Here is a 16,927-nt window from a genome sequence, read left to right on the forward strand (position 1 = left end):
AAATGGATTTATTTGGGGGTTTGGATCCCATTGGGAACTGGGTGACTGGGTGCTAGAGACAGGAGCACTTCTTAAGCTGTTTTCAGTTAAGTCTGCAGCTTTTGGGGGCCGTGGTTCAGACCTGGGTCTGTGTTTGCAGCAGGCTAGCGTGTCTGGCTCAACAAGACAGGGTACTGGAGTTCCAAGCTGGCAGGGAAAACGGGCTCAGAGGTAGTCTTAGCACATCAGGTGGCAGTCCCAAGGGGGTCTCTACGACCCAACCCATCACAATAATATCTTGAATTTTTATGGCACATTACATCCAGGAGATTGCAGTAAATTAGCAATGTTTTATCATAGAGAATCTCTATGTGCTGGTGATGTGATAAATTGCTGAGCTACATAATAAATTACTCCAACCCTTGAGCACAGCCCCATCTGGTTTCCCTGCACAGGCTCTGTCTGTCTGCATAGGCTTCGCTGAAGAGGCTCTGTCTGGCAAGGGATCCGTACACCAGGGGTGTAGCCTCCCCATTCACAGAGTCTCTGCCAACATCCCCAGTTGCAAGAAATACCCCTGGTGAATGTAGGTGAGTACTGATTATTATTAATTATTATTATTATTATTAATATCAGGAGGAGGCGTGGGGTGGGGTGGGGTGCTAAGAAAATAGTCCCTTAATTTTTAAATACAATGTTGGCAACCCTAGTAGAAGCGTGCATGGCATATCCATCAGCTTTAAAGAGATATTTGATTATCACTGGATCCAAGAGCACCCCTCCACTCCTGCTTTCCAATGGAACACACTGCAGTTGCCTCTGGTAGGTTCCAAGATATCAAACCTTAAAACTGTGACATTTTAGTGTATGGAAATTTGTTTGGGGCAATTTTTAGAAGTTTTTAAAATGTACTGGTTCATCGCTTTTTTTCCCCTCAGAGCCCTAGCTAATTGGGTTCACAACAATGAAGGCAATCTAGCTTTACAGATGATGGGGTATGAAAAAAAAGACCAATTAAAATTGTTAAACTTGCTAAAACATTTCTAAAAAAAATTCTGATAAATACACAGAATACATAGTAGTGTGTTTTTATTGGCACCAGTTTGGGTTGGCTTACTTAATTTACCTACAGTTTCACAAATCAGAGCAAGTCATCCCGAATTCCTGCCAGTAAAACTTTACACTACAACATCACATACATGCATACACATCAATACAACAATTTTACACCTGCACTAAAATGCAGCCATTTCTAGAATGAAATATCACAATTCGTAACAGCCCAACGCAATACTACATACAGTTTAGGAGCAAAAAGGAATATGTCTTATAGAATATACATGTGGAATTGTAGAAAAACAAGAACCGTTCACTCAGATTGGAATTTGGACAGGACAGAGGTTACATCTCTACTCATACAAAGAGTACCATGAGGATTTTAATTATCAGAAGTAGGCAAGACTGAGCTTTTACATCTTCTTTTACCTCATAAGCACTTCTTTATATCATACCATGTGACTACTGGCTTAGAGGACACATTGGCACATACCAAGTCTTTAGCATCATTTTCTTAAGCACCTTTGGCTTTCCTTGGAGGTCACTCATTTAGCTACTGACCCAGTTCATTGCCCAACTGTACTTAACTTGTGGCTCTTACATTTTGCAGTGGTATGGCTAGAGTTTTCATTATTAGTTTTGATCCAAGAATACTGGAAAGCCGCCCCTCCTCCCAGGGCCGGCTCCAGGGTTTTGGCCGCCCCAAGCAGCCAAAACCAAAAAAAAAAAAAAAAAAGCCGCGATCGCGATCTAAAAAAAGCCACGATCCTGATCTGCGGCGGCAATTCAGTGGGAGGTCCTTCACTCCCAGGCGGAGTGACGGACCCTCCGCCGAATTGCCGCCGAATACCTGGAACTGCCACCCCTGTCCGGAACGGCTGCCCCAAGCACCTGCTTGAGAAGCTGGTGCCTGGAGCCGGCCCTGCCTCCTCCCCCCTGCCCCCCCGCAAGGAAATGGAAAGAAATTCCTACATTTTCATAACAAATCAACAATGATTTGGCATAAAGTTTAACTGACTATTGCAGTTTGCAATAGCTGTTTATTATGATGGCTGTGAACTAACTTTTGCTTCAAGTCTTTCCCTCTCCTCTCGCACAATTCTCTCCTTTTCAAGTCTTTCTGCTTCTTCTTGTTCAGCTCGTAAACGGGCTTCCTCTGAAGAATGAGAAATTTATTATCAGCAATACAAGTACATCCTGATTAATAAAAACAAATACATTATTTTAAAAACTAGCTAGCAGATCAATATTTTTATTTCAAAATAACTAATAACTGGTGATAGCAAGAGTTCAATCTACATTGTCCCTTATGGGTTCAATCCATAACGTTTGGAAGCAGTGCCAGGTAAAGTAAATCCACAGCTCTATGCACACAGATCTCCCCATGGCCTTACCCTCCCTTGGAGTTGTGGGGGCAGATGTGCCATTCCTACAATTCCACAGAAGCAGAGACAGAGTCTTTTTTCCCCTCAATGGGAAGTAGCAGGAGTCCTCTCCTCCCCCACCTACATATTAAGAGGCAGAGGTGGCAGCCGGCAATCCCCCAGTACTCATTACAATAGCTATAATGGATCTGATTTGGTGGTCTGGTCCTGCTTTGGTCATCTCCTCTTGCCATATACATCATCCTCTGCTAAGGTGATGTTGACAGGTTCCCCAAGCTCTTGGAGTTAGTAACCCATTGAGATGCATGGGATAATTCGCATGTCTCAAAGTTATTTTATCAAGGTCTCTGTAGGTTCAGACAGGTGTCATCACATAAGTTAAACTAGAATCACATTTCAATATTTTATTCTCAGCCATTAGGGCTAAAAAACAGGGTTTTTTTATGATAGCTGAGATTCTGATTACATGACTACAGGAGATGCAGCCCTAGGCATAGGCCTATGCCTCTATGCTTTAATCCATCCCTCTTTGCAAGACTGTCCTAACATTAATATGGAGCGTCTGTTGCTGTCTGAATGCATTGATCAGTACTCTGTTAAGCTCAAAGTCGGCATACTCTGTTGATCTACTTTGAGAAAAGTCCTGGTCATTGAACTTCTCATTCCCCCTGATTACTAAACGTGGAGAAGAGGAAATATCTGTTCCCCTATCTCTCTACCCACTTGTTCTTGACTTGGCTGGGAGAGTACCAGAAGGGAAGATAAGGAAAAATTGTAATGCTCTCCCCCACCCTCATACACTTTCCAAACATTTGTGGGGAGCAGAGGGAGGAATAACTAGTGGAAAGAGTATGTAGAAAAGGATTTTGAACATAGTGAGGGGGATATGTGGGGGTATCAAAAAATAACTTTGTTTAGGGCCTTCCAAAACTTTAAAGCCAGCCTTGAGAACAGAGAAATACAAGTAAATCATCCTATTGAGATGAAACAGAATTTAGATATCCTTAATGATCATAATTTGCACTCTACCTATTTAATTAGTGATTTGGTGTAATCACATTTCCTGTAAGTGAAACGCACTGTACCTTCCTCTATCAATTTTCTCTCTTCTTCTTCTTTCTGTAATCTCAGTCGTTCAGCTTTGCTAAGTTTCTTTTTACCTCCACTTCCACCAGACTTAACATGGGCAATAAATTAAAGGAGACTAAATGTCAACATTAATTTTACACATTTTATTTCTCTAATGTAGCATTTCAAAGTATATTTTCGGTCTTTTATGTAGCAACATCTGTGTTCAAAAGATAACAGAAGAACAGGCTATTATGTCAGTAAAAGAAACAATTTTTTCTTGTAACCCACAAAAATAGCTGAATGTTTAAACCAACCCTATCCTCAGGGAAATGTGGTTAGCAAGACTAATGAAGTGAGTGCATTTAAAAGTTGGATTTTTGTTTTGTACTAAAATATCATTCATATGACAGAGCAAAAGATTTTTTCACTTTTGAAAGTAAGCATAAAGAATGTTGATTTAAAGAATACACAGACAAGACAAAGTCACAGGAACAGTCCTTTAACATAACAGCACAATTAAGAGATGATTAAAGCAGGGAGTTTATATATTTTGTTGTAACTTTCACCAGTTTCCTCACTGACATAAGAATATTCATATAAGTAAGAAAAGTAGAGCTACACATATTGGGCCAAATTCTCCTTAATCAACTTGAACCAACATAACATGGGAAAATGTGACCCATTATATACACTATATTAGAAAAAAATCTATGTATTGTAATAATTAATTGGGAAGTTAAGTACATACTAAGGACCAGATGCTACTGGTGGCTCAGCATATAAGATCTCTGCAACATATATATGTGTTAAGGCCCTGAGAGCAGCCTGAAGACTTAATTGAGAATCCACTGGTATTCTCCTGCCCTCCAAAAGATAGGTTCCCCAGAGTCCTGTTTTCCTTTTTTTTTTCCTGGTAGAGTCCACAAAGGGGATCGTTTAACCCCTACTGTGAGGAATAAGCAAAATCACCACACATTACCATCTAAAATAAATAGAATTAAAAGGAAAAATATTAAACTATTATTAATGTATTAACTAAAATAGCCTGTGCTTTTGATCCTCTTCATATGTATAGTTACTAGATCAAATTCTATCCTTTAGAACAGAATAGGTAGAATCGAATTCTAAAGGATAGAATCTGATCTAGTAACTATACATATGAGGAGGAGCAAGAGCACAGGCTATTTTGGTTAATCCATTAGTTAATGAATAAATAAATAAATAAATACATTTGTTAATGTATTCGTTAATTAATAATTTAGTTAATACATGAGTTTTTACTCAATGTTTATTCAGACAAGGTTCTCATTGACTGCAATCATATGACAGCCCTATGCACAATACAATACAACTTGGTTCTGTATAACATTTTTCATACATGTGTCTAAAAATGTTTTACGGAATCCAAATAATAATTACAAAGCTAACAGACAAATAATAGTAGAGGAGGGAGAGATTACAAGGGAGAAGAGAGATTTTCATAAAAGATTATAATTCATTATTTATATTGGATAAACAAGCTACAAGCAGAGTCCTCACTCAGGATCACGGGCATGCTGTGCTAGGTGCTGAACAAACATATATGAAGATATCTGATATATAACATAGATAGAGCTGATGAGTTAGCAGTATAAAGGAAGGCTATTTTAAGATGGCAAAAGTTGAAAAGAAGAAGGTGGCTCTTGCAGTAGTAATGGCCAAAACATGATAGAATAGAGAGGGCTAGTATTAGACCGGGGTGGCCAACCTGAGCCTGCGAAGGAGACAGAATTTACCAATATACATCGCCAAAGAGCCACAGTAATACATTAGCAGCCCCCACATCAGCTCCCATACTGCCAGCGCTCCTGCCCACCGGCAGCCCTGCCCCCTCCTTTTCTCCCCATACCTCCTGATCAGCTGTTTTGTGGTGTGCAGGAGGCTTTGGGGGGAGGGGGAGGAGTGAGGGCACGGCAGGCTCAGGGGAGGGGGCAGGAAGGGGTGGAGTGGGGGCAGGGCCTGTGGCAGAGCCAGGGGTTGAGCAGTGAGCACCCCCTGGGCCATTGGAAAGTTGGCGCCTGTAGCTCCAGCCCTGGAGTCGGTGCCTATACAAGGAGCTGTATATTAACTTCTGAAGAGCCACATGTGGCTCCGGAGCCACAGGTTGGCCACCCCTGTATTAGACTAAGAGGGGAGATGAAGAGAAGGAGAATGAACCATGAGATTAAAAAAAAAAAATCCAAGGAAGATAATTTTGTACTGAATTGCACAATCAGCACCGAGCCAGCAGAGTTGTTTGTTGTGACACATACATTTTTCTTTGTGTGTCTTAGAAGATAAGCAGTGGTATTCCACAAATGCTGTAATCAGCAGTACTGGGACTTGGAGAAACCAAAGAGAAGAGAGTTACAGTAGCTAAAGAAAAAGATGATTTTATTATGGACAAGGATTTCAGCAGAGGTAGAATAAGACAGCATTGTGCAGATGGTGATGGATTTGCAGATGCAGAAGATATGGGAGAAGAGTTCAGAGTTAAGCTTGAATCCAACGTATGGACAACAGACAAAAAGAAACATCCAAGTCAAGGAAGGTGTCTGAGTTGCATTTGATGATGTATCTCCTGACTGACCAAAAGATGCATCTTTGTCTCTGAGACACTTAGCGAAAGGCAGATGAGATGAAACCATATGTTCATTTGTTTGAAACAGAGGAGACATGGTGACATGCAGAGTTGAATAACACCAGCATAAAAGTGAGAGCTAGGACATAAAGGTAGAGATTGGAAACCTGATTCTCCACTATCTTGCCACTTGCACCGATATAGACTGAGTGGGGAGTGCATGTAACGTGCTATCAGTCCAGAATAGTAAAATTTTACAGCTATTTTGCAAAGATGTAAATGACTCCAGGAAATGCAAGGCAATAAAGAATCAGGTGCAGGATAACCAAAAGGAAGATGGGGAGAAAAGAGCAGAAGGCTAAACTCTTTTAAATAAATAGTGTGATATAATGGAAGCCTTCTCGTTATGTACTTTTGTCCCATTTTGGTAGTAGTGATATTTTTGGTAAATATTATCTTAAACAAACCATTTTTATGAAGAGCTTTCAGATTATCCAGGAGGACCCTTTTCATTCAATATTAAAAAATGTGTTCTGAATTCTGTTATTTCCAAGGTGATTAGCATACTGTCAGCTAACAGAAATATCAGGGAAGCTATTCTGTTCTGTATTGCCAGCCAAAATGACAAAATGTTTTGAACCTTGTATGGCAAAAAACAAATGAAAACTTAAATCAAATGTATAAACTGAAACTTAGTTAAAAGACTTGTTATGAAACTTGAACAAAACATTAGGACAAATTTACTGATGAAAAGAGATGGTAACTCTACTGAAGACAATGTAGTTATGACTAGGGCTCTGTGTCTGCCACAGAGGTCGCGGAAGTCACGGATTCCATGACTTTCTGCAACCTCTGTGACTTGTGCAGCAGCCAGTGTGGCTGACCCCAGGACTGCCCAAGAAGCTGGCTCCAGATCCAGGGACTCTGGTTGCCCGGGGAACAGCCACATCAGCTGCTGCTGGAGCAGCCCCGGGGACAGCTACACCAGCCGCTGCTCTGGCGTCTCCCAGTAGCAGTCCCTGGGTGGCCGGCAGGAGCAGCCACATTCTGTGGCCCCCGGCAACATTCCCTGGGCAGCTGGAGCAGCCATGGTCTGCGGCCCCCCGAGCAGCTGGTGCCGCTGGCCCCGGGCGCCCCAACCCCAGCAGTGGGCCCCCACAGATGTCCCCCTCCAAGCAGCATCCCCCTGCCCTCCCCAAGATTTAATCACAGGTATTTTTAGTATAAGTTATGGACAGGTCACAGGCCGTGAATATTTGTTTATTGCCCATGACCTGTCCATGACTTTTACTAAAAATACCCGTGACTAAACTGTAGCCTTAGTTATGACCTACTAAGGCAAGAGTGAATCCCATCATGTGTTACTCACGCATTCATCTGCAAAGTTCTGCCACAATGAGATCTGTAGATACAGACATGAAAGGTATGTTCCTGAGTTTGACTCCAGGATGAGGCCTTAGGATATTAAAGCTGAAAAATTTTTAGATATCCAACTTACTTTTTACCATATGTCATTTGTTGACTTTTCTCTCTATCTCTCAGCAAGGAAGATGCAAGACTAGTCAGTTTCACTTGTTTACAATCATATTCTAATAAATTTTCTTTTCAGATTCTCCTGCCTTAGTCCAGTGTTGCAATGTGTGACCTACCAAAATGCTACAGGAGAACATGTTTGTTTTTTGTAAATTTTAAAAACTATACTGGAATTTTTAAAAATGGAATTTTTTGTCTCGTTCTTACAAAATCTAACTTTTGCACCAAATTTGACCCAACAGTATGTTTTAACCTCCTCCTCCCTCCCCCCATCCCACCCAAAACCTGCAAAACCGTAATACTATTTTGCAGATTAACTCCAGAAGGGACTGTGAGTTATCTAGTCTGACCTTCTGCATAAGAGTTCAGTTCTGGGTCTGGTACTAGTCAATATTTTCATTAATGATTTGGATAATGGAGTGGAAAGTATGCAAATGAAATCTGCAGATGACACCAAGCTGGGAGTCACTGCAAGCACTTCAGAAGACAGGATTAGAAAACAAAACGATCTTGATAAAATTAGAGGTTGAAATCAACAAGGTGAAATTCAATAAAGACATGTGCAAAGTCCTTCTCTGAGGAAGGAAAAATCAAATGCATAACTACAAAAGAGAGAGAAGTTGGCTAGTACTGCTGAAAAGGATCTGGGGGTTATAGTGGTTCACAAATTGAATATGAGTCAACAATGTGGTGCAGATGCAAAAAAAAGGCTACTGTTTTGGGGTGTATTAACAGAAGTGTTGTATGTCACACAAGGGAGGTAACTGTTCCTCTCTACTCAGCTCTGCTGAGACGTTAGCTGGAGTACAGTGTCCAGTTTTGGGCACTACACTGTAAGAAAGATGAAAAAAATTGGAGAGAGTCCAGAGGAGAGCTACAAAAATGATAAAAGGTTTTAAAATCCTGACTTCTAAGGAAAGGTTAAAAAAAACTGTGCATGTTTAGTCTTGAGAAAAGAAAGACGGGAGGGGGGGGGGGGGGAGACCTGATAACAGTCTTCAAACATGTTGAGGGGTGATAAAGAGGATGGTGCTCAATCGATCTCCATGTCCACTGTACATAAGACAAGAAGTAATGGCCTTAAACTGCAGCAAGGGAGATTTACGTTAGATATTAGGAAAAACTTTTTAATTATAAGGGTAGTTAAGCTCTCAAATAGGCTTCTAAGGGAGACTGTGGAATCCCCAGCATTGGAGATTTTTAAGAACAAGTTGGACAAACACTTGTTTAGATTTAATTGGTCTTGCCTCTGTGCAGGGGCCTAAACTTGATGGTCTCTCAAGGTCTACAGTTCTATGATTTTGTAACACAATCCATAGAATTTCACCCTGTAATTTCCTAAGTGAGGAGAATGTTATTTCCAACTATGTAAATGAACACTACTGAGTCCAACAAACTGTGTCTGAGCTAGATTGTATCTTTGCAGTTATATCTACATCTATCTGATATATCTATTTATCTACCTACCTACCTTTTTTTTCTTTTTTGGACCCTAAAAGTTCAGAGAAAAAGAAGAGAGAGAGAGAGTCAGAGATTATAGTACCTAAACAAATTATAAGGAATAATTAAGAAATGCAGCTACTAAGTAAATTAAAATCAGATAGGTAAGTATATTTCAATTCAAAGTTTAGCCATTAATAACAGATAATATGAAAAAACTTTAATATGAGGGAAGGGGAATAGCCAATGAGCTTTAATACTGGGGAAAGGGAGAACCACCAGTATTACACAATTTCATTGCTTTTATTGGTATTAACAGACCACCACCACATTTCATAGCAATATACTAAGGTTGGGGGAGCACATCCATTCTAATTTCTCCATTAAAAGTCAATTGACATCATCAGAGACTAGTACGTTTTAGGTAAAAATGTCTGAACTCCTTGCTTCCTGCTTTCACCGGTTTGTAGTACATATAATCTTACAATTATTATCAATTACTATACAGAAATGGGTATCATTGATCCCTTTTTTTATATGGAGAAACTGAAGCACAAAGACACTAAGGGACTTTTCCAAAAGTAACACAAGGAGTTATATGGATCAGCGTTCATGTTGCATTCCACATCAGTACTCGGCCCAGGCCGGGGAAACTAATGATCCAACCAGCAGATCAAATTCGGTGATGAATCCTGGTCACATGCCACCTGAAGCACGTTGCACATACGCTAAGAAGTCAGAGCAAAGAATAGAAACTAAAGTATCCCAACACTCAATCCCTACAGGACACTGTATCATGTACCAAATGGTTACTTTTTCAGTGCAATATGTAGGAGATAGCTGGTTAATATGTATGGACATTGATTGGCTAAATTTTTAATGCATTATTTTGAAAATTTACAGAGAATATTGAAGTGGAACGTAGAGGCAGCCAGTGGATTGGAGAAGCAAGAGAACACGGAGGTAAAGATGGGCAGAAATGGATACCAGGGGAAGGAATAAAAGGTTCCTCTAGGAGAGTGGAAGAAGCTGTCTATTGTGGTGGAATGGTTTTGGTAAGGCGTGAAGGTGAAGTTTAGGGGAATGAAAGCTGAGTTTCATGCTAAAATATCCCAGGGATTTCCTACGACATCAAAAAAATGGATTCATCAGGGAGGAATAAAGGCTCAGATCCTCAATGATACTTAAGCTCCTAACTTCCATTGATTTGGGGACCCTAAATACTTTTGAAGATCTGGCCCAAAGTGCCTGTCTCCTCCAGATTACCTTTTTAAATCAAGCCCAGATTGGCAATAACTGAATAGGATTTCCAATTTAGTGGCCTGTGTGAAATGCTTTGTTGGTCTCAGTTCAGTTCCTAGGGGATAAAGATCCACATTGCAAAAAACCACCATCATAATCAGTACTAGATGGGCACTTTTGTTGGCAGTCCCAGCAGAACTGGCTGGGGCTGCAGAAGGCTGCAATGCCCTCTTGTGGGAGACATTTGAACGGCCTCTCTGCCTAGTGCCTTCTACCTGTTCCGTGATTACTGGCGCTCACCTCCCTCCTGTTTACCTGATTGTTTTTGTTTAACCCTCCGACTGTCCCAGTAACCCTTACCCTCAACGTAATGGAAAGGGATAGTAGGTGCTGGAACGAGGGGTGCTGTGGGTGGCTTGAAGGGGTTTCCATTATATACTACAGGGGGTTACAGTTTGGTTCAATGGCTCTCAGCGCCCCTGGAAGAGACTAAAGCAAACCAGCTCGCCTCCCTTGTCACGGTTCATCTCCTGTGTGCAACTGGCAGGGGCAGCGCCGGGGCCCCGCCGGGCTGGGTGAGAGGCGGAAGCCGCGATGCTAAAGGCTCAGAGGCGGGCGGGGAAGGGGCTGAAACCCCCGCGCACCCCGGGGCTCGGAGCGGATGGGAACGGGGAGCTGAGCCGGGGGACGCCGAACCCCAGTCCCCGCCCACCCCCCAAACAACCCCAGGGCCGGGCCCTTCCTGGGGTGCCCCCCCGCCCCGCTCTCACCATCTCGACGCGTCCCCCCAGCCCGGCGCGAGCCGCTGTTTACCGCTCCCTCCCCTTGTTACCTAGACGACTAGTCCCACCCACGTGGAGCTCTCGCGCAGCCGCTCCGGACGCCCTGACAACCCTCTCCCCGCCTCCCCACCCTCGCGCAGCCGCAGTAGACTTCCACACGCTTTAGCTGATGCGGCCGCCCCGGGGAGGTGGCTCGCTCGTGACTTTATCACGCTGCGGGAGGGGTTGCTAAGCTGGGGCGGGATCGGTGGCGCTTTACGGCCGGCAGAAGGTGCCGTAAAGCGTGTGCGAATGGTTTTGTGGCAGGGCAAGTGGTGAGGTACAGATCCCCCTTCCCCTCCCCCCTTCCTCTCTCCGAGACCCGGGTGCAGCCCGCGCGGCGGGGATGGGCGCTGCCCTGACGTCAAGGCTGAGTCCCAGCCCCCAGGGGCCTTCACCCCGCACCACCCCGGGGAGGGCAGCCAGGGGAGCAGCGCCCTGCCCCACGCTTGGGAGGGGGCTTGTGGATGCTGCACTGAGAGCAGCGCCCCGTCATCCCCAGGGGCCCCCTAGGCCCGGCAAGGGAGTGGGGGGCTCCCGGGCAGTGTCTGCACTGCACTGTGAACCCGGCTCTTTCTGTGGGGTCTGGGCTGGTTCCGAGCCAGCGCTTGGGCGTCCCCACTGCACTGTAAACTTGGCCTTACAGTTGCTCGACCTGGGTCCCCTACCCCAGCTAACACGTCCATACTGCCCTGCACAGGCCTTCTGACTTGGATCTGCAGGTTGACCTGAGTCCACACTGCAAATTTACAGGGCTTGGACCGGAGGCTGCGTAGGACTTAGGCTTTGAGTCCACTCCCCCTGAATGGGATCTTAGGGCTGGGTCCTGAGTACTTGCTGACCCAAATCAGACTGACTTGCACCTTGAAAGAAGCAGGGCGTAGGTTCAAACCTGAGTGAATCCTGGGCTCAGTGTGCCGTGTAGACATACCTTTAAATGACTGTATTGCTGCTGATATTGGGGTAGCAATCCAAACCTACACACAGCCCTGTGCTGCCCCCACCCCCATGCTGATAATCCAATCCAAGAGTTTATAGCCAGCCCCAAGGTTCTCATCACAGATATCCATGGTGTTGTCAACTCTTGTGATTTTATTTTCAGTCTCAAACACTTTTAGGGATGCCTTAAAGCTCCAGCTCCTGAAACCATGTGATTATGTGAGAATCTCAGTTTTGTTTGGGTGGGGGGGAGAAGAGATATTTCTATCTAGCCCTTGTTTGTGAAGAAAAGCTGGAAAATGTGATCTGCTAAAGGCTCAAAATATTTTTTTAATGTGTGTTTATCAATTCTGCCTATGCATGTTTTTCTTATGAGCCAGCAGGGCAATGGAATAGGCAGAGACTCCCTTTTCAAACAAAAGTGGCCCTCAGAGTAAGTCACCTATACTCTGCTTATCTACCTCCTCAGTAAAAACAAAGGATTGAGCTGAGACTCAGAATGGGCTCACTGGGGTATCGTCATCCCTTGTATTGGTGGAACTGCTGGGGTTCCTTGAAGTATGTGGGTTTATATTTCACACACACCCCACTTGTTATATCATACTTTTAAGTATAAAAATTATCAACATATCCCCTCCCCACTTTCCAGGGTTGTTAATTGTTTTTTTATGGTGATTAGATTGCTTGTGAAAGGTGCCTGACAGCTGAGGAGACTGAAGTCCTCTCTCCACAGAAAAGGTAGAGGCAGCAGCAGTGCAAACACCCCACCAATGGGCTTCAACTTCATCATGGAAGCAGTAGCTCAGTTGAGAAGAGGGTAATTTATTCTCCCTGTCAGTTAGCCCCTCTGTAGAGACTGCCATCACAAGGACCAAATAGTGCTAGTTAGGATTTTTTTTCTATGTCATGTGAAATAGTTTATCTAGGGGAAGGCTTCCCACCTTGACTTTCTGCATTAAAGCAGTGATGCTATTAAAATGGTACCTCCTTCTCTTCACTATCTTTTTAAAGAAATTCAGGAGTTCAAGGTAGACCTACTACATTAATTGCCCCATCTAATCAGTTCAGTCCTTAACATCAGTGAGGCCTACTCATGGTCGCAACACTGTCTACATTCACATAGTGCCAAGTTACTAAGGGTACAGTAGAACCCCAGTTACGAACACCTTGTTTGTAACTCTGAAATGTTCGTAATTCTGAACAATATTTTATGGTGGTTCTTTCAAAAGTTTACAATGAATCATTGACTTTGAAAGATTACTATGAGCCCCCTGCCACACCCCTTCTGCAACCCAACCCCCTGAGCCCCGCCCGCACTCCGCACTGCCTCCTGCACCGCAAACCCCTGACGCACCCCTCTTGCACCCCAATCCCTTGCCCTGAGCCCCTTCCTGCACAATGCACCTCCTCCCACACCTCAACCCCTACCCCAGCCCTGCATTCATGGTTCTGCATACAATTTCCCCACCCAGATGTGGCCTTCGGGCCAAAAAGCTTGTTCACCCCTGTGTTAAGCAGTGAAAACACTTCCTTTATAGTAATGTCATTCTGCTGCCACATGTTTTAACACTGATAATACCTGAAGGAGTCAACACTGATGCTTCTCTTTAGTTGCGATGGCCTTGTCAGTCAGGTTACAGCCAGAGGTTTAGAAGCAACATTTAATAAATAACTTTATAGTGCTAGGATTTGGAATTTAAAGATGATATAAAAGTAGTAGTTTAGGCAACTTAGTGCTTTTAGGGTGTACACTGATTCAATTCTCACTTTTTTTTCCTGTTTATTACATTAGAAATATTCTGAATGATCAGACTTTTTTTTTTTTAAATGCTTTAGCAACATTGTTATGGGATCTGAATTAAGTCTGAACCCCACACTGCAGTTCTCTCAAGCCCTGCTTGGTGGGAAGGGATGTTGAGTCTGAATATTCTTTCAAGCCAAATATGGAGCTTGGGTTTCACCATGTAGCTCAACATCCACATCTCAGAGGAAAAAAAACAGAATGAGAAAATGAACTGTACACAGTATGATATTTTTCAAATATCTTTTATTCTTAAACATGTGAAAGGCACTTATGCTCAGAGGACTAACTTTTTAAAAGAAGCATTACTTGAAACTTCTGAAATTTATCTTTGAAAATAATTCCTTCATTAGTAGTATTGTAGCACCTAGGAGCCCCAGGCATTTTACTGAACTTTCCAGAATCTTTGGGTTGAAAGTAATTGTACAGACTTTGAGCCCAACAAGGTAAATCCTCCAGCTTCCACTTCATAATAAAATAGGCTTATAACTAATACATGGAGTGATAATATTTGATGAGATAGTCTGTGTGTGAGGATAAAGTCAAGCATAGGAAAATGAATCCTGCAATCATTTATTTCTTGAATACTCATAAGGCGGCTGTGTTGGATCTGCCCCCATACAGCTCAGTAGTTGCTGAAAACATTTAGTAATGAGAGTGCTGCTAAATGACTGCTTGAAATCTGTCCTTTCCTTGGGTCTCTACTCTTCATACAAATCTTTCCAGGATTCAAGTGCAGTCTTGTTACAAGAGTTAAACTCAGAACATAAAGCTTGCTGACCTCATGTTCAGCTATTTTCTAATCACAAATACCAGATCAGCTGTGACTAGAAACTAAGGAAAAGCAGAGTATAAAAGAACTTAGAAGAACTTTTCCATTCTGACTTCTATTTCAGTTGTTTCCACTTTTGAATCTCAATTGCTTGGTTTTTATCGTAACAATACCTTACTTCCAGATGCAAAACAAGCCAGTTTTGCTTCATCTCAGAATTGTCAGGGCCAAGGTACTTGAAAGATTAACAATCTAATTGAGGCCGAGGGTACGTTGCCTACTTGCAATATAAACTAGATATTAACACAGGGAATTATAAAAAATGCTAATGTTGGAAGCTAGCAAGCTCACATTCTGGAAGTAGGGAATATACATTGAATTATTATTTATTTTCAGAATTGATTGCAATTTTACTTAAAATAAGATCTGTCGTCATTAAATTGTAAGTGCACTTCTGCTAATTCAGGAAAGCAAAAGTTAAGGAAAACTAATTCAACAGGTATTTTGGGCATTAGTGTAAGTAATATCATACCATAAATGGTTAAAGTGCAGTCACTTGTTAGTTTAGTATGTGGCTAATATCAAACTGATTATTCTTCAGGTAAATAATCACACAAGAATTAAGTGGCTATGTTCAGTGAAATCTGAAAAATGGCCAATCCTTTAAGAGGTGAAGTGCTGAATCTTTACAAAAATGTAAGTGTCTTGAATGCAATTAGCACTTTTGCTTAACTAGATAAAAACATTTTTGCCACATATTGCTAAGTTCTAAAATATGTTTTTGTTTTTAAAGCTGCTGTACCTTGGACGGGAATATCCCAAAGGAGCAGACTACTTTAGAAGCCGTTTGAAGGCAGCGTTCCTAAAAAATAAGGATGTGAAAGATCCAGAAAAAATTAAGCAACTAATTAGTCGTGGAGAATTTGTTATAAAAGAGCTAGAGGCCTTGTATTATCTCAGAAAGTACAGGGCTATGAAACAGCGCTACTATGAGGATGACAATAAGAATAAGTGATGTGCAATATTGTTGACCCTGCGCTTGTAACAATGCACGTTAGTGGCTAGGATGAATGAATAAAGAAGAATGGTTATGTTAAAGGCAATGAGACTTAAATATTTCCAAACCAAAGGACATATTTGATCACCATGTCAGTGGCTACATTACTACATTTCAAGTGGCTATTTTAATTATTTGAATATAAAGTTCTGTGGCATGCAGATATTATCTTATACTCCTAGCTTAGAGGTTTTGTCCGCCATTCTGATCTATCCTGAACTGAAGCTTGATGCGCAAAAATGCTCTGACAAAGTTAACCTAATTTGGTTCTTCACTTTGTTTTCTTCACTGAACAGATGAATTTAAAACTGAATGCAGATCAGATAACTGCAATTAATCAATAGCTTTTTTCATATGAGCTAACTCATATGATTAACTCAAAAAAAATCACAAATAATTAATCACATTTTTAATCAAACTGTTGAAAATAGAATACCAATTGATTTATTATTTTGGATGTTTTTCTACATTTTCATATATATTGTATTCTGTGTTGTAATTGAAATCAAAGTGTATATTTTTATTACAAATATTTGCACTGAAAGAAATTGGAACAAAGGACAGTAACTATGGGGGTGTGAGTGATTGCTGGATGCAGACTAGGAAGGAGTCCAATCTGCGAAAGAAGAACATCTTCTTGGAACATCTCTGGGGGGGTGAAATTTCATTTCCAGGCCTCCTATTCCTCATTTCACTCCCCAACACCAGTATCCTTATCCAACCAGGCCCAGTCTTCCCACCTCAACATTCCCTCCAATTCCCTGTCTCATCTTCTCTCCTGTATTCCCAGTCTCCCTGTCCAAAGGTACTCTGCCCCTCCCAGATCTGACTCTGGTCTCCTCTGCATTTGAATCAGGCAACTCCCTCCTCAGTGACCAGGCAACATTGAGAGCACAGAAAAGGGGCTTCATGCTCTCAGTTCTGGTGCCAAGCTAGCAACAGCCCAGAAATCCAATTGCAGGGAAAGTCCTGCCCAGCCACAGGTTGGAACACACCAAGTGTGGACAGAATCTTCAGGTAATATAGCTACAAAGCTCTAGCAAGTCTGTGTATGTGTGAATTGTAATTTTTTTCCAAAGGCTTAGAATCTGGCCACATTTGGGCAGATTTTCATAGGGATAGTAGCAAAACTAGCACCTCTGGCAGAGACCACCTCAGCCAAATTTCTAGTCCCTGCTCCAAAGCACAGGGTCACTGATACCGTTCAGAGAAAAGGTTGCCATAAATTTTTA

At 42.2% G+C, this 16,927-nt stretch overlaps 2 protein-coding genes across 11 annotated transcripts in view; one reads left to right on the forward strand and one right to left on the reverse strand.

Moving 5' to 3' along the window:
• The window catches only part of DNAI7 (dynein axonemal intermediate chain 7), a 46,364-nt gene extending 35,250 nt beyond the window's left edge, over positions 1–11,114 (reverse strand). For 2 of the 3 annotated variants that reach the window (XM_054036915.1, XM_054036897.1), the window contains exons 1-3: positions 11,076–11,114; positions 3,506–3,596; positions 2,100–2,191 (exon numbers count right to left, since the gene is read on the reverse strand). In XM_054036915.1, coding sequence (XP_053892890.1) covers positions 2,100–2,191; positions 3,506–3,596; positions 11,076–11,078 — 186 coding nt within the window. In that variant the 5' untranslated portion in view covers positions 11,079–11,114. Of the gene's footprint in view, positions 1–2,099; positions 2,192–3,505; positions 3,597–6,557; positions 6,576–11,075 lie in introns of those variants that run through there. The other variant, XM_054036906.1, reaches the window with a different exon arrangement.
• Positions 11,115–11,298: 184 nt separating this feature from the next.
• On the forward strand, positions 11,299–15,736 carry ETFRF1 (electron transfer flavoprotein regulatory factor 1). 8 transcript variants are annotated; one of them, XM_054036980.1, is made up of 4 exons: positions 11,299–11,406; positions 12,745–12,870; positions 15,240–15,334; positions 15,432–15,736. In XM_054036980.1, the coding sequence occupies exons 3-4, from the start codon at positions 15,290–15,292 to the stop codon at positions 15,651–15,653; spliced, it is 267 nt and encodes an 88-aa protein (XP_053892955.1). In that variant the 5' UTR covers positions 11,299–11,406; positions 12,745–12,870; positions 15,240–15,289; the 3' UTR covers positions 15,654–15,736. The 8 variants fall into 8 exon arrangements, with proteins under 8 accessions (XP_053892955.1, XP_053892931.1, XP_053892949.1 ...); XM_054036956.1 differs by having other exon boundaries at positions 11,300–11,406; positions 12,745–12,882; XM_054036974.1 differs by having other exon boundaries at positions 11,300–11,406; positions 12,745–12,803.
• Positions 15,737–16,927: the final 1,191 nt, after the last annotated feature.

Source organism: Malaclemys terrapin, chromosome 1 (assembly GCF_027887155.1).
Source record: "Malaclemys terrapin pileata isolate rMalTer1 chromosome 1, rMalTer1.hap1, whole genome shotgun sequence".
NCBI lineage: Eukaryota > Metazoa > Chordata > Testudines > Emydidae > Malaclemys > Malaclemys terrapin.

What these genes read in the sequence shown, in the direction of transcription:
- ETFRF1 (XM_054036980.1), top strand. Translation starts at nt 15,290, where the DNA reads ATGGCCAATCCTTTAAGAGGTGAAGTGCTGAATCTTTACAAAAAT. An exon ending in TGCTGAATCTTTACAAAAAT is followed by an intron (nt 15,335 to 15,431) that starts GTAAGTGTCTTG and finishes TTGTTTTTAAAG; the next exon opens with CTGCTGTACCTTGGACGGGA.